The sequence below is a fragment of the Theobroma cacao genome, chromosome 5 (assembly GCF_000208745.1).
Source record: "Theobroma cacao cultivar B97-61/B2 chromosome 5, Criollo_cocoa_genome_V2, whole genome shotgun sequence".
Lineage (NCBI taxonomy): Eukaryota > Viridiplantae > Streptophyta > Magnoliopsida > Malvales > Malvaceae > Theobroma > Theobroma cacao.
In genome coordinates, this window is record NC_030854.1 from 38180576 (window position 1) to 38205495 (window position 24920).

The window sequence follows — 24920 nt, forward strand, 5'->3', positions numbered from 1 at the left end:
TAGACTTTCAACTTTGGGGATAAGGGTAATTAACGTATGATCTAAAGTTGGCGGAACCGAACCTACAGCATAAGCAATCTAGACAAAATTAACCAAATCAACAGTAATATATTTCCAGTTCTTCTGAAAAATGTTTGCTGGGAAACCATCATAGCACGGGCTTTTCCTTGGATTTATGTCAAATAAGGCATGTTGACTTTCTTCACTAGATATCGCCTTGGCTAAATCTGAAATTTGATCATCATTTAATCTCCAATTTGACGATATAGGTAAAGAAACCCAAACCCCGTGATTCGCATACAAATGTTTGAAGAAATTAACAACCATCTCCTCTAGTTCTTTAGGATCTATGTAGCACGATCCATCCTCTCTTCAAAGTGCAGCTTTCTGTTTCTTCCTTTGTCTATTTTTCACAAGTGCATGCTAAAACTTTGAATTGCTATCCCCATATTTGAGCCAATCCAATGGAACCTTTTGTTGCCAAATAATCTCTTCTTGATAGAGCGCAAGATTATACTCCTCAATTAGAGTAATTTCTAAATGCTGAAGGTAATTGTTACGTTCTGCATCAAGTTGCTTTTATATTCCCTTGAGACGCGCCAGTAACGTCCTTTTCTTTTTATATATATCTCCAAAGTTCTCTAGACTCCACTGCTGCAAATTTTCGGCTAGTCCTCTCACAGTAAAAGTCATGTCTTTTTCTGCAAAGCTCCATTTTGTCTTAAGAAAATCAACAAAATTAGGATGAGTTATCCATGCTTTTTCAAATCTGAAATTCTTTGTAGCTTGGAGCAATGGTGAGAAATCCTTACACCGTACAAGGATTGGATGGTGATCAACAACTTCAAACGATACACCATATTCCATTTAACAACATAGTTAATAAATATGAATGCTCAAAATGTTCGAAAGTTTTTCTTCATATATCAAAAATCACTCTAAAATATTTAAAAATGCTCAAAACGCTCATACGTTTCTTCGTATATAAAAAAATTACTTCAAAATGCTCAAAATGTTTAAACGTTTTTCTTTTTGGTAAGAAATACTCCATAGATGAATAGTCTGGTGAGGAAGGTTCAAAAAATATGAGTCAGTTTGAGGCGTAAACCTAAATATACTTGACCCGTTAATAGGTTTCGGGTTGAGGCACAGAGCCTAGCGAATGAGTCGATTTCATTAAGGACAATTTTGTCCAATTTTTTTTCTTTTGGCTAAAAACAGATAAAATTATAGAGAGAACTATTCTTAAAAACGTCTTACGCCTCAAGCCCATTTATGAAAGCACTATATTATTAATTTGTTAAAGATCATACTGGCCCTGAGTTGACATATTATACATCAACAATTCTCTCTCTCAAGATTCCACCTGCTAAACTCCAAGATTGACATGGCAGGGTCAAAAGGCAAGAAAAGCTTCTCGTCCAAATTAGCATCATCCAAAGGTGCTTATTCAACGCAATCTAAGAAGAAAGGGAAGAAAGAACCAACAAGGATAAATGAGAAAGGTGACCTTAAGAGCAAGAGAACGAAGCACAACGATACCATTGTCAAGACTTGTAGGCATTGCTTCTCTAATTTCACGAGAATAAAGGACAGCTATCAGAATAGACACACCGCAGAGCTGTGCAAGAAGGCTCAAGGCACCAGGAAATGTAAAATGGCAGCTAAGGAAATGGCAAAAGGAGAAAAAAAAGTGTGAGCTACTTTTGCCCACTTCTCGTGGTTTTCTTTTATTTTTTTCTTTTAAAGAAATTTCAGCTATAGGGGAACCAAAAACGTTCACCTCATAGTTTTCTATAAACTGGATTCTTGTTTCTTCATAAAAGAGAGGATGGATATGTTAGACATCATACATTTTTGGATGTTGGCTTTCTTTTTTTTTTTTTTTTTTGAGAAATTTCATGTAGAGGGGAACAAAAAACATTCACCTCTGAAATAGAGTGAGGAGAATATTGTGCTTCTTCTAGTGGTGGAATAGCTTTCTATAAATTGGATTCTTGTTTTTTCAAAAAACAGATGTTGGATATGTTAGACATCACATATTCTTGGATGTTGGCTATTTTTTTTTTTGAATGTATAATACCCAACATCCCACATCTGATGTGAATGTGATTGTTAAGACCTATATAACAATTCAAGCCCACTACTACTAACAATTTGAGCTTAAGCTTTTGAAGGTCACGTGGTTTAGGCCCAAAAAGCTGTTGGGTTAGTGGTTGGACTTGAATTGTTACAAATGATATCAGAGCCTGCACCAGTCTGATGTGAACTTTTACATTGCTCTGGTGAGATTTGGTCCCATGGATGTAATGTGTGGCCTTGATGAGAACATCAAGAATTTGAGTGGGTGGGATTGTAATAAACTTGGTGAGATCTTAGTCTCATGGATGTAATGTGTGGCCTTGATGAGGACATCAAGGATTTGAGTGGGTAGAATTGTAATAAACTTAGTGAGATCTTAGTCCCGTAGATGCAATGTATGGCATTGATGAAGACATCAAGGATTTGAGTAGGTGAAATTGTAATAAACTTGAACTTAAGTTACGTGGTTTAGGCCCAAAAAGATGCTGAAACTTGAACTTAAGCCACGTAGTTTAGGCCCAAAATGATGTTGGGTCAGTGGTGGGACTTGAGTGGCTTGGGTCGTTACAAAAGGCGTAAATCTTAAAAAGCTGCTGGATCAGTAGTTGGACTTGGGTCGTTACAGAAGGCGTAAATCTTTGTATTAATTCTTGGATGCTGGCTACTGGTTGAAAAACTTGTAAGACGAATACATTCTTTAATGAAAAGATCATAGAACACCCATTATTGGGCTTAATTAAAAGTCAATGAACAACCTTTTCCAACAGTAGGTAGAGGGGTTTCTCATAATTTAACTTTTATCCTTTAATCTCCATGTTGTTCAAATCGTTTCCAGTGCATGGCTGTAGACCAACTAACATTTAGTTTGTAGTTCATATACGGGGCTCCTATGTTGCCAACAAGTATAGATCAAAACAGAAGCAACATCTTTAGAACTTGGATGAAACATTCTTTTTTCTTTGTCTGGCAATTGTTTCACCAAAATGTACTGTCCTTGTTATGTCAGTTGGTCCATCAATACATATTGAGCTCCACTATCCAATAAGAACATTTTATTGGGATGTACAACACTAGAACTTTCTGGTTCAGGTTTGTACGTGTATGATAAAACCATTTGCACCTAAACACAAACCTGCAATATCATTCTAATGAATAACAAATTGATAACCAAAGATTTGATTAATATCAAATACGCATCCCTTAATTTTAAGGAATGACTGATGAGTAGAGTATTCACTAGTATCTTTTTCAGGGTTGGCTGCAGGAAAACTCCATCTAGAATTAGTCTCATACTCCTTCACAAAAATTGGGAGGTCCTTTAGAGAGCCTTTGTACAATTTATAACCACAATCTTTCACAAAAATCTGATGTGTTTCATAACAGTTTGTTGCTCGCAAAGCTCGTTTGCAGAAAAATGACGGATAGGATTAGATTTGCCATTACATAAGGCCATAATCTCCTCTAATAAACGCCCTCCATTTTTTTTTGGTAAAAAATGTCTGAACAACTCCATCTTCATGCCTTTTTGCTTTCAGACATGCAAACATCTTGCCTAAGAGTGCAACTTTATATTAATACACAGTACAAAAGCCATTCCAAAAAGAAAAAATCAGTGTTAAATTGGATTGAGTTAATCAAGGTTAGAATATATGAACATGAGATGTAATGAACTGATAGAAGTGAAATTATAAGTAGCTGAAAGAACAAAAATAAAAACATGCACCTGGGAGGGAGAGGGAGGAAGCACAAGATCCAATAACTCCGAGAAAGAATCTTCCAAACTGAACCAAATTTGATGCAATGAAAACCTTTTTTTTTTTTTTCTGAAAGTTAACTTTGATTCATTGCAGAAAGAAGAACTCTTTTACATATAAAAAAGACCGTATTCAGCTGAGATTTAACTAATAAAAAAACTGTCGATTGACTGGCTTACAGAAACACAACCAAGGTCAATGCCCTATGAACTATACATCCCCTGCAACAAAAGCTCCCTAATCATGGAGGCCATGTTAACAAAGGAAAACAAACATTACACATCGAAAAAAAGCCAGACTAGATGTCTAGCAAAGCGTCTCTCAAATGCAGAACACATAAGAGAAGCAAAGATAACCTGCTGGGCTGTTTTCCCCTCTTACATCTCCATGCACTCTTCGTTGCTTTCAGTTGACAAGAGGATAAGGTCTAAACTCCCTCTAGCATTGGAAATCACAGACAACGTATAATAGATTATCCCCGAAGGAAGCAGAATCATAATACCATACCCTCAAAACACAAGTGAAAGTGTTCCCCCATACACACTGTCATATCCACACAATCAAGGATAAACACATAACAATTCATTTGTTCTATCATCCCCCATTTTAGCATAATAATCCGCCCTTTCGCTCTTGTTGCTTGCACATATACAAGTCTTCCAGGTCAACAGACAAATATCCCACCAATAGTTTTATACTTGAGATAAAATGCGAAGTCATGATATAAACTTGGGTCACAAGAAGTTTCCATCACCAAGGCTAGGTAGCTTCCTTAATAATTCGGTAATTAATTGATTCAAAAACAAGATAGATTAACAAAGTCCTATTCCAATCCACTACAATCAAAGTTATTCCAAGTCTTAGAGGTAATTAAGAGTGCTTAAATTTAAATCAAGCATTGCAATTATTTATTAGGCTCCAAATTAGTGAGTGGGATGTTCCTGTCATTACAGAAAGGAATTAAAGCCCAATCCATGCAGAATTTGTTTTTTGAACCCATAAAGAAAAGTTTAATATAAACCCTTGAAATCGAAAGCTAATGCAATTGAACAAACTACAAGGCATATGGTCAAAATTTCATCAACCACTGCATGGGGGAAAACTTAGCAACAATTGGGACAACAAGAAGCACCCATCACCATCTATCCAAATCACAAAATCTATGACACCTTTGAAAATCCTATTTCAAATTTACCACTTCCTATTGAGAAAATTTCTCATTGGTGTTTTGGGTTGTGATAAGCTTCCAACTGAAGCAAGGCTTCCAGTTGATTATATCTCTCTTCAAAGTCTTCATCGTCCTTCATGAAGATCTTCAGAGGAAACTACTGTCCGCGAGAAGTTGTCATTGTCAAAGGCACTTAGACCAGAGTGAGGACCCGAAGAGAACATTGACGATATCTCATCAGACTCAGAAGTAGTGGAGGACTATCTCTGGTTGGGCTGGTTGATGGAAATGGTTAACATTGAATCCTGATATTCTGTAACACGTTGCACCATTTTTAATGATTGAACCACTCCATCCATTGTGGGCCTTGGACTTGCCTCAGGAGCAATACAAGCAGCTGCAGTTGTGCAAACCAGTATAAAATTAATCTTCCTTCGGGGACTTCCCTCCAAGCCTTAGATCAGCAAGCTCTTACAACCGGTCTTTGTCTCTCAGAATTGGCCTCGCCCAAGTGACAAGGTTCTCCTGCCTTGATGGTTGTCACATATCTACAGGCATCCTTCCAGTTAGTAACTCAAGCACTACAACTCCATAGCTGTAAAGATCACTTTTTACCAGTAGATGTCCATAGCATACTCCGCGCTACCTACATTTTCCTTTGATTTTTTTTAAATTTACATTTTTTCCCAGTCTTTTTTTTATACATGCAGAATTAATTCACTTTATAAAAGAAGAAAATCAAGAGAATTAATTCAATTTATAAAAAAAAATCTAACCGAAACTAGGATATTATAAATGGGGTCAAATTTGAATCAAGGAGAATTAATTGAGTTTATAAAAAAAATGCAACCAGAAAACTGAAACAAAATTCAATAAAAACTATGAAACTCAAAGTGGAGTGAAACTTGTACAAGAAACCTTTCAATATATATAGCTTCGACTCATAAAGGTTATGTCAATTGTCTACTATCTTCTTTAGTTTTTCTTTTTTAAAAAGCTTTCTCTTCTCATCTTAGCAGTAACAAAAAGAAAATCCTTAGGCAAAATGATATTTGGGCGAGGAATAGTGGCTGATGTTCTCACCAGCCTAATGCTTTTCAGCGAAACAATTTCGGAGTTGGTTCTTGATTATTTGACAAAACACATTGAGCTTTGGCAAGAGAGATTGAAGAACTATTTCTTTCCTAGCATTCGCATCACATTTAACGAGTTCACTTTTGGCCTTTGCCATCGTAGCGATGCATATACCGCTATTGAATACTACCTTAGCTCCAAATCTACTGCACAAGTAACCAGGTTGAAAGCAGAATCTTACAAGAGAAAGGAACCTCTTTTATTTTCTTCAGACCACTATGAGGATATTGAATATGAGTTTGAAGGCATCAAGGTTACGTGGTATAAAGGAAAACATTCCCCTGAGAAGGAAACAATATATAGTCGAGCTCTTGATGATAAGAATTATTACACTCTTGTGTTTCATCTTAAAGATCGAGATATCATCATGGAGCGATACTTAAATCATGTTTTACAAGAAGGTAAAGCTATAAAGAAAAAGAGGAGGCAACGAAAGCTTTATACGAATTATGATGATGGTTGGATTACACATTGTTGGAACATCCTGCAAGTTTTGATTCTTTTACTATGGATCCTGAGAAGAAAAAAGAGATCATCAATGATCTTATAGCATTCAGTGAGGGAAAAGAGTATTACTCTAAGATTGGCAAGGCTTGAAAACGCGGTTATTTGTTATATGGTCCTCTAGGAATTGGTAAGTCTACTTTGATTTTGGCCATGTTTAATCTTTTGGGTTATGATATGTATGATCTTGAGTTAACCACAATTAAAGACAATGCCCGTTTAAAATCTCTTTTAATTAACTCATCATGGAAAGGTATTTTTGTGGTTGAGGATATAGATTGTTTACTTGATATTACGCAAAAACGCAAAAACAAAGAAGATGATTCTGATTCTGATAATAAACATAAAAGTAAAAGTAAAGTTACATTATCAAGATTTTTAAATTTTGTCGATGGAATTTGGTCTGCTTGTACTGGAGAAAGGATTATTGTGTTTACGACCAATCATGTCGATAAACTTGATCCAACTTTGATCAGAAGGGGAAGAATGGATATGCATATCGAATTATCTTATTGCGCTTTAGGAGGGTTTAAGGTGTTGGCAAAGAATTATTTGAACCTTGACTCACATCTTCTCTTTGAAAAAATTGGAAACTTGTTGGAAGAAGTAAACATGACTTCGGCAGATGTTTTTGAGCATTTGCTACACAACAGAGTGGGAAGGATCCAATGGCTTGCTTGGAAAGCTTGATAGAAGCCCTTGCAGCTGCCAAGGAAGAGAAGATTGATGAAGAAGATGCTAAAACCCTTGAAATTGCCGAAGAAGAGGAGATTGAGGAAGAAATTGCCAAGAAAGAGGAGATTGAGGAAAAAGATGCTAAAACCCTTGAAACTGTTGAGGAAGAGGAGATTGAGGAAAAAACTGCTGAGGAAGAGGAGACTGAGGAAAAAGATGCTAAAATCCTTGAAATTGTTGAGGAAATGAACAAAAAGGAGGAATAAAAAGTAAAATGTGTTTTTTTTTTAAAAGAAAAAGTCCAATTAAGGGATTTTGGTTAATTAATTATTTCAAGTTTTGTTTTTTGTTTTGATCTATTTTTAAATTTCTAAGGAGGTTGAGACTTAAGAGCCAACCTGACTTTTGTAGATTATTTTCAATTCTATTATTATTATATAAGAATTTATAATTTTATTTCGTTTCAACTCTAGTTTGCCATTATTATATCTAGTATATAATTATTAATCATTTATATAATACGTATTAAAATTTATTAATGATTATAAATATAATTTTAAATTTTAATTTATAAATTTATAAATTTAATTTTTATCAATAATATTCATAAATATTATTTTTAATTTCTTATTTTAAATTCAAATTTAAGTTTTTTTATAAATATTAATAATTAGATTCTCATATTTATTTATTTGTAATTTTTAATCGAATTCAAGTATATTATGCATAGTTAAATTTTAATCGAAAATATTCTACTCATCAGTCATTCCCTAAAATTAATGAATGTATATTTTTACAGTGTAATAAATTGACCTACCCTTGAGATTTAAAAAATATAAAAAAATTATTGAATTAATTAATATACAATACAGCAGAGATATGAAAGCCTCACTATAGCCATTGAGCATGTAAACTACAACAATCATCTACCTGGAATTTTGTTGAATCCAATGGAATGGATATATGAACACCAGTTTTAAATTGGATTGAATAATCAAGGTTAGTCAATATAAGAACATGAGTCCAAACAAAAATAAAAAGATGTATTGCACTGATAAAAGCGAAGTAACTAGCTGAAATGCAAAAATGAAAACAGGAAGGGAAGAAGAGAATTGCACCTGGCAAGTTTGAGTAGTAAATCAAGATCCAATTACTCAGAGAAATCATCTTCCAGATTGAACCAAATTTGATGCAATGAAAATCTGCAGCAGTTTATTCCTTTCTCTACAGTAATTGCATGACTTTTTGTCCTACAACAGATTGAAAACAAGTATTGCTACAGTAGCTGCTGAGAATTCATTGTGATTTTCTCTATGAAGTTGTTCAGCTATTAAGCTAAACATCAATCAATGTATCTATGTAATACATGGAGAAGCTTTATGAAGTTGCCTTAGCTGTTTTGCAACATCAGTTATCGTTGGCCGGTCTTCTGGATTTTCCTCAGTGCAACTAAGTGCTATCTTTGCAAAAGCTACCAATTCATCACGATTGATTCCTTCACTTGAAATATTTTGATCCACAATTTCAATTAACCGATTGCTTTCAACATAGGACTGCACAAATTCTTCTACAATGGCATCCTCTGCAGCATAATATTCAGGAACATTGTTTCTTCCTGTCAAAAGCTCAAACAAGAGTCTGCCAAAACTATAAACATCAGCCTTTTCATTTATTTTTGAACCTTTCCAAACTTCTGGTGCCATATACCCCGTTATCCCTGAGATAGCATCTTCCACATGGGATTTGCCCTCTGGAATGGCTATGGAGAGTGAGAACTCACTAAGCTTAGCAACATACTTTGAATCCAATACGATTGATATCAGTGAAAGACCTCGGTGAATAATGGGTCTGGATAAAGCAGTATGGAGATATGCAACTGCATTAGCAATATCCATTGCGATTCTTATTCTAGATTTCCATGTTAAGGGCTTAGTCTGCCCCTCATGAACATCCAAGATATATTTCTTGAGAGTTTTTTCACCAGCAAATTCATAAACAAGAAGTGGATTTTGAGTCTCTAAGCAGCATCCAATGAGCTTTAGAACATTCTTATGAACACTCATCTGTGAGCCAATAACAATATCTGTAATAGCCGTTTCAAGATATTTACTTTCCCTAATTTCATACCTTTTAACAGAAATTTCACGGCCGTCCAGAAAACCTTTGTATAACACGAAATGAACATACCTTGAAATTTCTTGTTCAACATTGAAACCGTTCGTTGCTTTGCTCAATTCCTCAGCGGAGAAAGTACGAATAGGATTACATTTACCATTACAAGAGGCAATAAGCTTTTCCAATAACATGCTTCCATTCTTTAACAATGGTCCCTCATCTTTGGTTTGTGTCCTTCTTGTGAAACTCGAAAACATCTTCCCTTCCTCCTAAACCAATCAACTAAAAAATGGGATAAAAGAAAAAGCATGGCATACAGGGCAGAAAGATACAATCAGAGAGGCAAATACACATTGAATATCAAAGTCTTCAATCAGCAATGGAAAGTAATATGATTCTATTTGTTGTGATTAACAAAACTATGATTATTCAGATTAAAAGACTGCAAACAAAATTCTAGTAGTCCTGGTTTAGAAATCCAGGTTTTGTACTCAAACTTTAGTTGTGGTCCAAGGCATTTGCAACTCAACCACAGTGCTAAATTTAGCCAGAGTTTTATTCATGGTTCCCAAAAATATACAATATGTTTTACAGAGCAGCCAACGATAATTTCTGCCCTGCTGCTACAGTCATAAAAATGAAATAACTTGCAAAAATACTAAAAATCAATATGGGGCATGAAATGGTACCTGCAAATGTTCAACTGATCAAATCTAAATTGAAAATACAGCTGCCGGAACCAAGGATGCAGAAAGGGAGTCCAGAAATGGCAGAAAGAATTGGAGAGAGGAAACTTACAGGCTGCTGCAGCCGATGCAGATATAGATACAAGTCAAACCAGGCATAAGCATCCATATATGAAAGAAGGGCAAAGCTTTGATTGAAATAGTCAAAGTTATACACGGACAACTTCCATTAAAAAAAGAACAGGCAGCCTTGTTTGACTTCCCTCCTCAACCATCGCCTAACTCTTTGACACAAATTCCGAAAATTTAACGGCGCTGATTGTTTTTATTAAGTGTATGCCTTAATAAATTTGACTCAAACCTTTGAAATCACCAAATCCCTCAATAATGCAGGCCCAAAATTCTAGATACAATTGGAATTAAGTACTAAGAGGACTCCAGTTTGTTATTGTTACTAATTAGAATGCATTGACTTATTTCTCCATTTGAGTTACTTTGTTTTCTAGGTTGAATATCTGCAAATGTTCTGCATAATGAACCTTGCTTGTATCCTTCTTTCAATGAGATGAGAATTCCATAGCAGGCTTCTCTAAGTTTTTTTTTTTATTTTAGAAAAGGGATTTGAAATTATTCTTTAAATAAGGGATCATGTATAAATCAAATGTTCAGATGCAGTAAACTTCTCAAGTTGCTTATGCTGAAAATGAAATTGTTATCTCTATTCAAATAGGTTTAAAGAATTTGTAAACTAATGAATTTTGACAATTTAAATCCTACAATCACAGCCATACATTTGTTTCTCTTAAGTTACATTTCCCCAGTGGAGCAACCCACTCACTTTCTTGGAAGAACAGAATCTTACAGACAGGTTAAGTTTCATAAATCCAGCTTATAAGATTTTTCAGCTGCTAGAAATAATATTAGCCAAAGCTAGGCTAAGAAGGTGACGGAAAAGACTGACCAATTCGCCTGAGTTGTTTGACAACCTCGTTCAATTTTCTTCCTCAGAAGAGATGCATCTAAGGATAAGTGTTTCAAAACCCAGCAACTGCGCCGTATAAATTCCTTCCTTTACAGCGAACTCTTCAGCATAGCCCTAGTGATGCTTTCATATCTCTGTTGTAATGTATGTTAATTATGCAATAATTTTTTATATTTTTAAATCTCAAGGATTTAGGGTCAAATATTTTTTATATTTTAAAAGTGAATAGACATAGTCAAATATTTTTTATATAATGCTTCAATATGACCACAATGCCCTCCCATAAGTGAAAAAATATGGGACATAACTACCATAAGTTGACTGTCCCACATTATCTACTAGTCTGTAAACAACCATGAACTTTATCTTCCCTCCCTCATGGCCCTTCTTCTCTCCTTGTCTCTACACCCTCCAAAGCCTCCTCAAAACCCAAAACTTACCTCTCTCAACCCTCCAGTTCCAACATCTGTCATTAAAACTCTCAATATTAGGAGACAATTCATCATTAATTCTACTTCCTTATGCATCATTCTTTGGGCCCCGCAAAACCCAGTTCCACAATCTTTAGCTGAACCTTCTACAACTTCCAAGCCGGCTTTGAACATTGCAAACACCAAATCTTGGTTCCAGTTCTATGGTGATGGTTTTGCCATCAGGGTTCCTCCTGAGTTTGAGGACATCATGGAGCCTGAGGTACACATGTTCATCTGATTAAAAATCTTGTATTTAGCATGCCTTTTTAATTGGATTGTGTTGTTCTGCTGCCTTCTGTTTATCAAATATGTAATTTTTTTTGAAGTTTAATGCACTTAATTAGTCCCCTAAAAACATTTAGAATGAAATCTCTAATTACTTGTTCTCTGCAATTTCAAAACATAAGGAATGAGGGTGTTCTTTATCTTTGTCTGGGTTTGGTTTTTTTCCCCAATTTCAAAACATAATGGTAGAATCTAAAGTGTGCTTCCATTTCGTGACATTATTTTGGTTGCTAATAGGCTACATTCTAGTTCTCCCTCAGAATCATAGTCCAAAATCCAATTTTTACCTGTGGTGTTGATGGTTTTTGCTATTTGATACTTCGTTCTGGCTAAATATCTACTCCATTCTATATGTTGGCTGTCTATGCATGGCATTAAGGTGCAAAAAGAGATGCTTCAAAACTCATTTACCAAAATTCAGTTGTTACTGGAGAATAATTATTGGAGTTAATTACGATCGATATTCTTAAAGATGATAGAGTTTTTGCCGATAAACTTTGTCATTTGCTCTATCTTTGTAGGATTTTAATGCTGGAGCATCTCTGTACGGGGACAAAGCAAAGCCCAGAACTTTTGCTGCACGATTTGCGTCTACTGATGGGTATTCAGTTTTATCCTTGATGTTCGTGTTCATTTTTTGTGTTTTCTGTATGATCAGATGTGCAGATTATGCTCCCTAAGACTAGTTTATGGATGAAAGCATGCACAGAAAAAAGTTTAGTTCTGTGAAACTTCCCATTTCTCAGCTTGTATTTGATTTGTTGTCATGTTGGCATGTGCAGATCTGAGGTTTTGAGTGTTGTCATTCGCCGGACGAATCAACTCAAAATCACCTTCCTAGAGGTTTGTGTCATGATGTTTAGTATTATAGCTAGATTAGCTTCAAGAGCATTTCTGAATTGTTGTAATGTTAGGAATATCTGCAGTGTTCAAATTTGCAAAGGAAAAAACAAGTCTCGTGGTTATAGATCGATTTCAACTTATTAGATTATACCATGTAATGTTTGCAATGTTATTCTATCTTTTGGATTAATCTGTTTCAACTATTAGAGAACTTAAATGATCTTTTCTTACTTGAACAGGCCCAAGACATTACCGATTTAGGTTCCATAAAGGAGGCAGCTAGAATCTTTGTCCCAGGTTGGTTATAACTAAATGCTTGGTCCCAGGTTGAATTCAGTTCCATAAAAAGTGAAAACTTCTGTCTATCGATTATTATGTAGGAATAAATGACCACTAGCTCTCTTCTTGACTTCTGTCATCTTTACTATTGGTCTTCAATTCTAGCAATGGTGCAATGGCAGGTGGCGCAACTCTTTATAATGCCCGAACCATAAAGATAAAGGAAGATGAAGGTTTCAAGTAAGTTATAGTTTCAAGCATCCCAGTACTACCATAAACCATTAATAATTAATTCAATTAGTTAAAAGGATACTACTTGAACAGTTACGCTTTTCAGTAAGTAAAAGCAATCAAGGGAATAACAGACTGTAGATTACACATAAACACAACCTAGTCCCCACTACTGTTATAAGGTAGTGTTTCTCAGAATTTACACAGATGGAAATGGAAAGGAATGCAGATCTGCCTTTTGGAAGTATGCACCAAACATGACAGATGAGATTCTGCATATTGCACTAAAAAGTTACAAAGGATAATGAATATAACCGGGGAGAAAAGTTATTGAAAGCATGTTTATTTAGTGTCAAATGTACTATCTTTGTCTCTGTGTCTGATGTATGCTTTCGAAATGCTCAATTGATCACAGGACTTACTATTTCTATGAATTTGGAAGAGATGAGCAGCACATTGCACTGGTGGCCACTGTCAACAATGGAAAGGTTTGTTAATGAATACTGTTGATTGTTAATCTGAGTGTTATTCATTTCCATAATTAAGCTAAAATTGTTCTTTTCTTGTCAAGAGATAAGCCAACATATAGCATGGTACTTTTGCCTCCAGATGATGCATGAAGGGTAAGCTTAAGGCTGAATGCTTTTGGCTCAGCATCAGGATGTCTCCTATGGGCATCGGACCTGTAAACTTAATTTTCAGGATCACAATTTTTACTAGAGATTTTAATGCACCAATTCTTATATATTTATCATTCTCATGCTGTATATCTAATCAACTAGCTTTGGATGCAGGCTATTATTGCTGGAGCAACTGCTCCACAGTCCAAGTGGGATGATGATGGAGTGAAGCTGCGTTCTGCTGCAGTCTCATTGACAGTTCTGTAGTCCTTTGCACAACAAATTATTTCAGCAGGTTTGATGAGTTACATTGTCAGTTTATACATTACTCTCTAGTCATTATCTTGTTCATCAGACTTTTTTTTGGCCTTTTCTTTTCAATTGACAATTCTTGACTTGTCTTCATGCAGACAGGCCTATGCCTATCTCAACATCAACCCTTTGATACGCCACTTACTTTCTTTTCACTGCCCTTCAAAAAACTCTCATTCGACATGGCTCTCCACTGATTGTGGCACAAATTACACATTGGGTTGATGAGACATTTCGGAAACATCTACTGAAGAGATTCAAATTGGAAATTCCAACGGCTAATCACTAGCAGCTTACCTTTTTGCAGCAGCTTGGAAACAGCAGAAAGCTCAGAGTTGAATTCAAGTCATTGAGGACCCTTTTTTTATATAATTTATCATATTAATTGAATGATTGTGAGATTTTTAGTGGAACATAAATCATTCAGATTGCTCTGCATTTGATCAATTTAAGCACAGTTTGCTGATTCTCTTGACTTAGAATTGTTCTACAAGACCAGACCTTTTCATTTCATTTCTCACCAGCGTCCATGATGACTCAAAAAGTAACATTAACCCTGATTCTATTTTCTGCTATTGGATATCAAAGCACTGATAAGAATTTTCTAGAAGTCACTGGCATTCAATCTCTATAAATTCAAGTTTCTTTTAGCTTATAAGAATTATGGATTTTGTTTTCCATTTCTTGTTTCTAAGTAGTAACCCTGTTAACGTGTGAGCTTGGCCATCATTGACCCTTGGTAGGTTGTTTAACTGGAACACGGGAGGTCCATGAGCTTTCTTCAGATGGGCTGAAAGCCCAAAGCCTCGATGGCTTATATAAAACCACAACATAAAGCATTGAGAGGCCTAGCCCACTCTAGCGAGCTTTCATGGATGGTTCAAAACAATGGTACATGATTTATTATAGGTTTAAAAAATAAAAGAAAATCTTGAAATATATCAATTTATGCCACTAAATTTATTCTTTGATTTGTAAAAAAAAAAAAGTTTATATTCTTTTATTGGTTTCCAATATGTTGAAGGACTAAAAAATCATGCAATTACTGAAGAGAAAGCGCGAGGAAGCTGCCAAGCTTTGTGATGGAAACTTCCTGTGACCTTACTTTATGTCATGACTTCACATTTTATCTCAAGCATAAAACTACTGGTGGGATATTTGTCTGTTGACCTGGAAGACTCGTATCTGTGCAGGCAAAGAAAACTGCTACAGGTTTTCATTGCATCAAATTTGGTTCAATTTGGAAGATTATTTCTCTGAGTTATTGGATCTTGTGCTTCCTTTCATCTCGATTTATTATTCAAACTTCCCAGGTGCATTTCTCTTCTTCCCTTCATGTTTTCATTCTTAATATTAACTAATAACCTTGATTAACTCAATCCAATTTAATACTCATGTTCATATGTCCTTTTTGTTTGTTTTTTTTTATGGATAAATGTTTCAAACTCTCTGGCTTCCAACTAGATATTCTGGATCCTGAATCCTTACTGTTACAGTATCAGCTATCTGTTAGCTTATGATCAGTTTAACTGCTAATGCATCAAATTGAAACATAGTTTTTTTTCCTTAGAAAGCAGCAAAAGAAATAAAATAGAAATAATAGGTTATCTCAGTTAGAAAAGAAATATTTATTTACATTACAATCTGTTGATTTTATCATTTTTTTAATTAATTTTATTTTATCTTTACATGATGTTCTACGTACTTATTTACTATCATGTTTGTATAATTAATGTAAAGTTCCACTCTTAGGCAAGATGTTTACATGTTTGAAAGTGAAGAGACATGAAGATGAAGAAGAAGAGAAAGAGAAATTTTTTATAAAAAATGGAGGGGTTCTATTAGAGGAGGTCATCGCCTTATGTAATGGCAGATCTAATCCTATCCGTCATTTCTCTGCAAAAGAGCTTATGAGAGCAACAAACGACTATGAGCACGCCAGATTTTTGTGGAAGATGTTGGTTATAAATTGTACAAAGGCTTTCTAAAAGACCGTCCAAGTTTAGTGAAGAAGTATAACTCTGAATGGAGTTTTTTAAGGAGAAACCCTTACACAGATATTGCCATCGGATCACAAATGAGTGTTCACAAGAATGTTTTAAAGGTTTTAGGTTGCTGCTTAGAGACAAGAAAACCAATTATAGTATATGAATTTGCTGGCTCAAAAATCCTCTCCACATGTATCTCTGCTACTAATGATGAGCCACTACCATGGAAATGCAGGTTGAAAATAGCAACAGGTATAGCAAGTGCAGTTGCATATCTCCACACTGCATTTTCTAGACCAGTTATCCATCGAGATATTAAATGCTCAAATATCCTATTGGATCAAAACAATGTTCCCAAACTCATTGACTTTGGGCTATGTATATCTATTCCCAAAGGACAAACACATGTAATTGATGATCTTGTACTATGGAGAATACTCAATCTTACACCTGAATATAAGGATAGAGGTTATTTAACAGAGAAGTATGATGTTTATATGTTTGGAATGTTTCTAATTCAGCTTTTAAGTGGACAGAATGCTGGTTACATTTTAGCGAGGCATGGTATTGAAAACCTCAAGAATGCTATCGATAGTAGAATAAGAAATGAAGGATTTGCTCTGAAGCAGTTGCAGGATTGTACAACACTTTTCTTTAGATGCATCTCTTCTGACGAAGAAGAGAGGCCAACAATGGTCGAGGTTGCCAAAGAACTCAAGCGAATTGATCAGTCTTTTCCATCACCGTGTTAGCATAACCCCATTTGGCTATACTATTTCTCAGTAGTAGCCGACAAAAATCTTGTAAAATGTAGTTGTATTTATATGCATGGCTCCTCTAGACTCTAAGCCATTGATTTATGAAACTTAGCCTGCCTGTAAGCTTCTTTTGTTCTAAGAAAGTTAGTGGGTTGCTTCATTAGTTTACAAGTTGTTTCAATCTGTTTGAACAGAGATAACAATTTCAGCTGAAGCAGCTTGAGAAGCCTGTTATGGTATTAAAATTCTAGATTGCTTTGTTGGAACTCTCATCTGATTGAAAGAAGGATACAAAGCAAGGTTCATTTTGCAGAACATTTGCAGATATTCAACCAAGAAAATAGAGTGACTCAAATTGAGAAATAAGTCAACACACCATGTACCAGCTAATTTCAAGAGGCGTTAGGATATAACACACCAGATATTATGCCTTTTAAGTTATGTCAACGAGAAGGTTGATACTTATAGTTTTGGCTTATGTCTGCTGAAGCTTTTGACCGGAAAAAGAACACTTGATGATGGAGCAAAGGTTTGGCTTGCAGCCATTAATGCAGAAAACAGAACACAGAAAGAGAATATGACAGTATATAGAAATGAAGGCATCCTATTCTGATGTTCATTCATCTTAGTATATGTCCAATGGAAAGCTTTAAAAACACAGCGAAAACAAGGCTTATACACTATAATGCTCTAAACATCAATTCAAAGTATGCATTAAGCGCATGACAGACTTTAACCATGACAGTAAGCAACTGTCACAGTACCAAAACAGTGAAGCATGTGCCTTTGACAGACAACAAGGCTTACAGGGTCTTCAATGCAACTCTTAATTCAACAATGTATCGCACTTTGACATGATTCTTGAAGTCCTTTGTTTATTATTTGTACATTAATCTTTCCTTGATGCGGTTATTCTTTTTAAATTGGTTCTTCTGCTGGATATCGACTCCTTTAAATGCCTAGGCAATTACTTTTGCTATCCATCGGTGAGTTGACATAAAACAATGTGGATGTGCAAGATGTTGGAGGTCAGCACAAAATGTACATTAACTCCCTTGCTCTAGCTCTGTCAGTTTATCTTTGCAAAAGGAAATTTCTTTGTTCATAAATATATGAGATGCTCTTAAAACACTAGTCAAAGGTGGTTCGTCACTGCTTTGCTATCTGATTTTGCGACCTGGAACAGAATTGAATGTCCAACTGCCCCACTTATTAAGTTTTTTATCACATTTCTTCACAGAGCACCTAACCATGAGTTCATTCAGATTTTCCTTGAAGTATTTATCTTGTGAAGCAGCAAAAATCTGATAAAATTTCTCTCTAAGCACTCGCACTTCTTTTACTTTAATCTGTGTTGGCCTTGCAAAGGTTAATTCTCGGATTGTTCTAGCATGTTTGGTGTTTTCCAGAGAATTTCATGCTTTCAACAAAAGCTTACAGACTTCTAGAAATGGAGATTTTTGTACTAATGGGTAATCCTCTAGGCTCCATCAATCAATGGCTAAGGCCAGAAAAGAAAGGCAGGTTTAAGAGGACCTGTTACACAACGATCACCTGGAAAGATTTGACACCATAGCAGCTAATTACAAAGCATAAAACAAAACAAAAAGTGGAATGTCACACGCTGAAGGCTTAGTTTCGTTGTTTAGCTTGTTGGAGTTGAAGGCATAGACTTAATGTAAATCTGATTGCTTACCATAATTACATTGCTAATATATGTAAACTAAATGTAAAAACAAAGAAGATCTTAAATTCGAAGCTCAAAATCAATCAATGTCATTAAATTCTGAGCGTAAGAGTTAGGCCATGATTGAAGAGAGGAAGTCAAACAAAGCTACCTGTTCTTTTTTAAATGGAAGTTTTCCGTGCATGACTTTTGACCGTTCTCAGTCAAAGCATTGCACTTGTTCTAATATATGGAGGAATTTTGCTGGTGCCTGGTATGACTTCTTCTATCTATATCTGCTGCACCCTGCAAGTTTCCTTTCTCTAATTCTTTCTGCCATTTCTGGACTCTCTTTCTGCGTTCCTGGTTCCAACAGCTGTATTTTCACTTGAGATTTGATCAGTTGAACATTTGCAGGTATCATTTCATGCCCCATAGTGATTTTTTTACTATTTCTGCTGCACTCTTAGGCAAGATGTTTGCATGTTTGAAAGTGAAGAGACATGAAGATAACCAGACATTTTTCACAAAAAATGGAGCTGCTTTATTAGAAGAGCTTATTGCTTTCTGTAATGGCAGATCTAATCCTATTCGTCATTTCTCTACAAATGAGCTTCTGACAGCAACAAACTACTATGATGCAAACCAAATGTTTTTGCAAAGTGGTTTTTATAAATTGTACAAAGGCTCTCTAAACTACCGTCCAATTTTTGTAAAGAAGTATCACAATTACCGCATATGGCGTGATGTTGCAGCCAAAGATACCGCCGTCGGATCACAAATGAGTGTTCACAAGAATGTTTTAAAGGTTTTAGGGTGCTGCTTGGAGACCGAAACACCAATTATAGTATATGAATTTGCTGGCACAGAAAGCCTCTCTACATGTATCTCTGCTACTAATGTTGAACCACTGCCGTGGAAATGCAGGTTAAAAATTGCCGTAGGTATAGCAAATGCAGTTGCATATCTCCACACTGCATTTTCTAGACCAGTTATCCATCGAAGTATTCATTGCTCAAGTATCGTATTGGATCAGAACAATGTTCCCAAACTCATTGACTTTGGACTATGTATATCCATCCCTGAAGGGCAATCACATGTAAAGGATGCTATTAGAGGGAGAGCAGAGTGGGTTTCACCTGAATATTGGGATAGAGGTCATTTAACAGAGAAGGCCGATGTTTATCTGTTTGGAAAGCTTCTAATTGAACTTTTAACTGGACAGCAGGCAGTTCACTTTATGATGGAACATGATATAACGGATATTGGCAAGGTTTCTGCTGAAAAGCTCAGTAACTCTGTTGATAGTAGAATAAAAAATGAAGGAATTGATCTGGAGCAGTTGTTGGATTTTGCAACACTTAGCCTTAGATGCATCTCTTTTGAAGAAGAAAAAAGGCCAACAATGATCGAGGTTGGCAAAGAACTACGGCAAATTGATCAGGCTTGTCCATTACCTTGTTAGCCTATCCCCAGTTGAAAAAAATCTTGTAAGATGTAGTTGAATTTGTATGCATGGCTGTCTAGACTCTAAGCCATCGATTTATGAAACTTAGCCCACCCGTAAGATTCTGTTGCTCTAAGGAAGTGATATGTAAATAAAGTCAAACAAATATATGGCTGTGATTTTAGGATTTTAATTATCAACATTCATTAGTTAACAAGGTTTTAAATCTGTTCGAACAGGGATAACAATTTCAGCTGAAGTTGCTTGAGAAGAAGCCTGTTATGGTAAAAAAATTCTAAATTTTCCTCTGTTGGAACTTTCATCTGATTAAAAGAAGGATACAAGCAAGGTTCATTATGCAGAACATTTGCAGATACTCAACCAAGACAAATGAAGTGACTTAAATTGAGAAATAAGTCAATGCATTCTAAAGTATGCTGAAATCCTATAATAAGTACCCTTTGTATTTATTTGATTGGCCACTACTAAACGTCCTACACAATTTTTTATTAGCTTAATAGCTGCACTGTGAATACATTTTAGCAGAAGCTGTCTCCTGCAAATGTGTATTCTTCTGTTGATTTAATTAATTGTTAAAGTTTTCTGCAGTGTGATGCTTCATTTGTTCATTGAAAAAAGAAGTTTTCCAAGAAGTATTAAACAGTTTTTAATCCAATATTAAAGAAGAACAAAAGTGAACAATTTGTTATTGCAAGTATACCACACGGGTAGTCCTCTCCATACTTACCCCAACTGTATCTAGAATTTTGGACTTGCATTTGTTGAGGGATTTAGGGATTTCAAAGGTTTGAGTCAATTTTAATAAGGAATACACTTAATAAAATCAATCAGCGTCATTCAAATTTTTAGAATCTGTGTCAAAGAGTTAGGCAATGATTGAAGAGAGAGTCAAACAAAGCTGCCTGTTCTTTTTTTAATGGAAGTTTTCCGTGTATGACTATGACTATTTCAGTCAAAGCTTTGCACTTCTTGTCATATACGGATGCTGATGCCTGGTATGACTTATATCTATATCTGCATCTGCTGCAGCCTGCAAATTTCCTCTCTCCAATTCTTTCTGGCATTTCTAGACCCCCTTTCTGCATCCTTGGTTCCAACAGATGTATTTCACTTGAGATTTGATCAGTTGAACATTTTCAGGTACCATTTCATGCCCCATATTGATTTTTAGTATTTCTGCGGCTTATTTCATTTTTTATCAATGTAGCAGCAAGGTAGAAATTATCGTTGACTGCTCTGTAGAACATGTTGTGTATTGCTGGGAACCATGAATGAAACTCTGGCTAAATTTAGCACTGTGGTTGAGTTGCAAAAGGGTTGGACCACAACTAAAGTTTGAGTACAAAACCTGGATTTCCAAACCAGGACTACTAGAATTTTTTTTTCAGCCTTTTAATCTGAATAATCATAGTTTTGTTTATCACAACAAATAGAATCAAACTACCTTCCATTGCAGATTGAAGACTTTGATATTCAATGTGTATTAGCCTCTCTTATTGTATCTTTCTGCCCTGTATGCCATGCTTTTTCTTTTATCTGATTTTTTAGTTGATTGGTTTAGAAGGAAGGAAGATGTGTTCGAGTTTCACAAGAAGGACACAAACCAAAGATGAGGGACCATTGCTGAAGAATGGAAGCATGTTCTTAGAAAAGCTTATTGCCTCATGTAATGGTAAATGTAATCCTATTCGTACTTTCTCTGCTGAGGAGCTCAGCAAAGCAACAAATTCAGTCTTTTACAACTGTTGCCTTAATGCACCTCAAAACTAGAAGAGGATAGACCAACTAAGGCAGATATATAAATCTATTCGTTTTAGATTGGTTCTTCTGCTGGATATCGACTCCTTTCAATGCCTAGGCAATTACCTCTGCTATCCTATTATTCATGGTAGGATAAATGTGCACTTGAATATCCCTTCCCCATATGTGGAGGCAGCAGGCTTCATTTAAAGCAAATGCAGAGTTTTTCAAGTTCTCAACAAAAGATTATAGACTTACCTAGAATTGGAGATTGGTTTATGTACTAATTGGAAATCTTCCAGGCTCCATCAAAGGCTTAGTTTACTTGTTTAGCTTGTTAGGAGTTGAAGGCATATAGACATAATAAAATCTTATTGTTTCCTTTCATAAAGTAAAGTTAAAATTAAAGCTCCAAATCAATCAGCGTCATTCAATTGTTAAATCTTGAGTCAAAGAATTAAGCAAGGATTGAAGAGACAAGTCAGAACGAAGGTGCCTCTTATTTTTTTAATGGAAGTTTTCCGAGTATGACTTTGACCATTTCAATCACAGATTTGCACTCCTTCTTATATATGGAGGAATCTTACTGATGCCTGGTATGAATTGTATCTATATCTGCTGCAGTCTGCAACTTTCCTTTCTCCAATTCTTTCTGCATTCTTGGTTCCAACAGCTGTATTTTCACTAGAGTTTTGAGTTGAACATTTGCAGGTACCCTTTCATGCCCCATAGTCATGTTTAGTATTTCTGCAGGTTATTTCACCTTTATCAGTTCAATACGTCTTTTTCTTTTTATGTTATCCTTTATTTATGACTCTAACTTTAGATTCTTAAAAAGGGTCAAAAATATAGATAGGGCTTTTTCCTTATCAAGAACCTTACTTGAAGTTTTGACAATCTTGCAAGGAATAATGAATTATAAGCAAATTTTTACTCAATACAAAATATATCCAACAACGATAATAATAATAATAAACATAAAAAAGAACTCAAGCAAATCTAGGTTAGCTTTCTTATTTTTGTTTTTTTTCTAATGGGTAAATGTTTCAAACTCTCTTGCTTCCAACTATATATTCAGGGTCCTTACTACTACCACATCACTGTTCTATTACCTTTTGATTATGATTAGCTTGATTTCTATTGATTTCATCATTTTTATTTCAATTTCTTCTACCTTTATATGGTATTGTCCATACTTCTTTATTATCTTGTTTGTATAAGTAATATATAATTTCACTCTTAGGCAAAATGTTAGCATGTTTGAAAGAGAAGAGACATGAACATAATTAGACACTTTTCGAAAAAAATGGAGGGGATTTATTAGAGGAGATTATTGCCTTCTGTAATGATAGATCTAATCCTATCCGTCATTTCTCTGCAAAAGAGCTTCTAAGAGCAATAAACAACTTTGATGCAAGACAGATTTTTGTGCGTAAAGGTCGTATACATTGTACAAAGGTTCTCTAAAGGACCGTCCAATTTTTGTGAAGAAGTATTGCTATGGCGATCATCCACGGTTTGATTTTGCATTCAAAGATATTGCCATTGGATCACAAATGAGTGTTCACAAGAATGTTTTAAAGGTTTTAGGCCTAGAGACCAAAATACCACCTATAGTATATGAATTTGCTGGCACAGAAATCCTCTCCCCATGTATCTCTGCTACTGATGTTCAGCCACTATCCTGGAAATGCAGATTGAAAATTGCAATAGGTATAGTAGATGCAGTTGCGTATCTTCACAATGCATTTTCTAGACCAGTTATCCATCGAGAAATTGATTGCTCAAATATCATATTGGATCAGAACAATGTTCCCAAGCTGTAAGACTTTGGGATATGTTTATCTATCCCTGAAGGGCAATCATATGTAGAGGATGATTCTAAGGGGACAATATGGTATAATGCACCTGAATATATGTTTCCAGGTTATTTAACAGAGAAAACTGATGTTTATCAGTTCGGTATGCTTCTAATGGAGCTTTTAATTGGACAGAAGCTAGCTTTCTTATATCAGGCATATAAAGCCAGCAATACAAGGGATCTCTGTGTAATAGTGTCGATAGTAGAATAAAAAATGAAGGAATTGATCAGGAGCTGTTGCTGGATTTCACAGCAGTTATCCATAGATGTGTCTCTTATGATGAAGAAAAGAGGCCAACAATGATCGAGGTTGGCAAAGAACTCAGGCGAATTTATCAGTCTTTTCCATCACCTTGTTAGCCTAGTCCCATTTGGCTATACTATTTTTCAATAGCTGAGAAAATCTTGTAAGCTGTAGTTGTATTTGTGTGCATGGCTTCCTAGACGCTAAAGACTTCGAATGTATTTTACTCTCTGTATTTATTTGATTGGCCACAAATGAATGTCCTAAACAATTTATTGTTATCAAATTTGTTTATTAGAGGAATTTGTATCAAATTTGCTTAATAAATTATTAGCACAACAAATAAGGTAAATAGTTGAAAAAAACATAATGTTGGGACGAATTGTATTTTCTTAAAATTCTAGATCAATATCGTATTAAATATATTTTAATCTTCTTTCATTGTTCTAGAATTTTCTAGAAGGCTTCTTTTAATTGTTTAGCTTGCTGGAGTTGAAGGCATAGACATAATAAAATCTGATTGCTTACTATTATAAATTAAAGTTAAAATCAAAGCTCCAAATCAATTAGCGTCATTCAATTGTTAAATCTAGAGTAGAAGAGTTAAGTAATGACTGAAGAGAGAAGTCAGAACGAAGCTGCCTCTTCATGGAAGTTTTTCAGGTATGACGTTGACCATTTCAATCAAAAGCTTTGCACTTCTTCTCATATATGGAGGAACCTTACTGATGCCTGGTATGACTTGTATCTATATCTGCTGCAGCCTGCAACTTTCCTTTCTCCAATTCTTTCTGCATCCTTGGTTCCACAACTGTATTTTCACTTGAGTTGAGCATTTACAGGTACCCTTTCATGCCCCATAGTCATTTTTAGTATTTCTGCAGATTAACTCAATCCAATTTAACACTGACACACCCCCCCCCCCGAAAGAAGAAGTCCTCTGTTTCTATTTTGAAGTTGATCTAATTCTAGTGTTGGCTTGGACAAGTCTTGTATAGAATACTGCAGATTGAAAGAAAATATTTATTTCCACTGTAATCTGTTGATTTCAT

At 35.2% G+C, this 24920-nt stretch overlaps 3 protein-coding genes, 1 long non-coding RNA gene and 2 pseudogenes across 11 annotated transcripts; 5 read left to right on the forward strand and 1 right to left on the reverse strand.

The window, feature by feature from the left end:
* Positions 4717–10258, reverse strand: LOC18600433 (non-functional pseudokinase ZED1). Of its 5 annotated transcripts, XM_018122157.1 has the most exons (4): positions 10122–10257; positions 9505–9701; positions 8436–9400; positions 6403–6652 (listed from the first exon to the last, which is right to left on the reverse strand). In XM_018122157.1, the coding sequence occupies exons 2-3, from the start codon at positions 9524–9526 to the stop codon at positions 8673–8675; spliced, it is 750 nt and encodes a 249-aa protein (XP_017977646.1). In that variant the 5' UTR covers positions 9527–9701; positions 10122–10257; the 3' UTR covers positions 6403–6652; positions 8436–8672. The 5 variants fall into 5 exon arrangements, with proteins under 5 accessions (XP_017977643.1, XP_017977646.1, XP_017977644.1 ...); XM_018122154.1 differs by lacking the exon at positions 6403–6652 and adding an exon at positions 4717–5552 and having other exon boundaries at positions 8436–9701; positions 10122–10258; XM_018122155.1 differs by having other exon boundaries at positions 8436–9698; positions 10122–10258.
* Positions 5559–7583, forward strand: LOC18600434 (annotated as a pseudogene).
* On the forward strand, positions 11418–14622 carry LOC18600435. Of its 4 annotated transcripts, none has more exons than XM_018120608.1 (8): positions 11418–11793; positions 12380–12459; positions 12641–12701; positions 12941–12998; positions 13163–13220; positions 13627–13699; positions 13783–13834; positions 14006–14098. In XM_018120608.1, the coding sequence occupies exons 1-7, from the start codon at positions 11479–11481 to the stop codon at positions 13786–13788; spliced, it is 651 nt and encodes a 216-aa protein (XP_017976097.1). In that variant the 5' UTR covers positions 11418–11478; the 3' UTR covers positions 13789–13834; positions 14006–14098. The 4 variants fall into 4 exon arrangements, 3 of the variants coding, with proteins under 3 accessions (XP_017976097.1, XP_017976096.1, XP_007030936.2); XM_007030874.2 differs by lacking the exon at positions 13783–13834 and adding an exon at positions 14242–14622 and having other exon boundaries at positions 11419–11793; positions 14006–14126; XR_001927743.1 differs by having other exon boundaries at positions 13627–13834.
* On the forward strand, positions 15896–17208 carry LOC18600436 (annotated as a pseudogene).
* Positions 18848–20170, forward strand: LOC18600437 (wall-associated receptor kinase-like 8; the record flags this gene model as incomplete). Its single annotated transcript, XM_018121097.1, has 2 exons — positions 18848–18972; positions 19483–20170. Coding segments are annotated over 2 exons (663 nt in total), but the record flags the coding sequence as incomplete, so codon positions are not given.
* On the forward strand, positions 21008–24177 carry LOC18600438. The gene is made up of 3 exons (XR_001927783.1): positions 21008–21163; positions 21585–22474; positions 23007–24177. It is a non-coding gene; the product is annotated as an uncharacterized LOC18600438 (long non-coding RNA).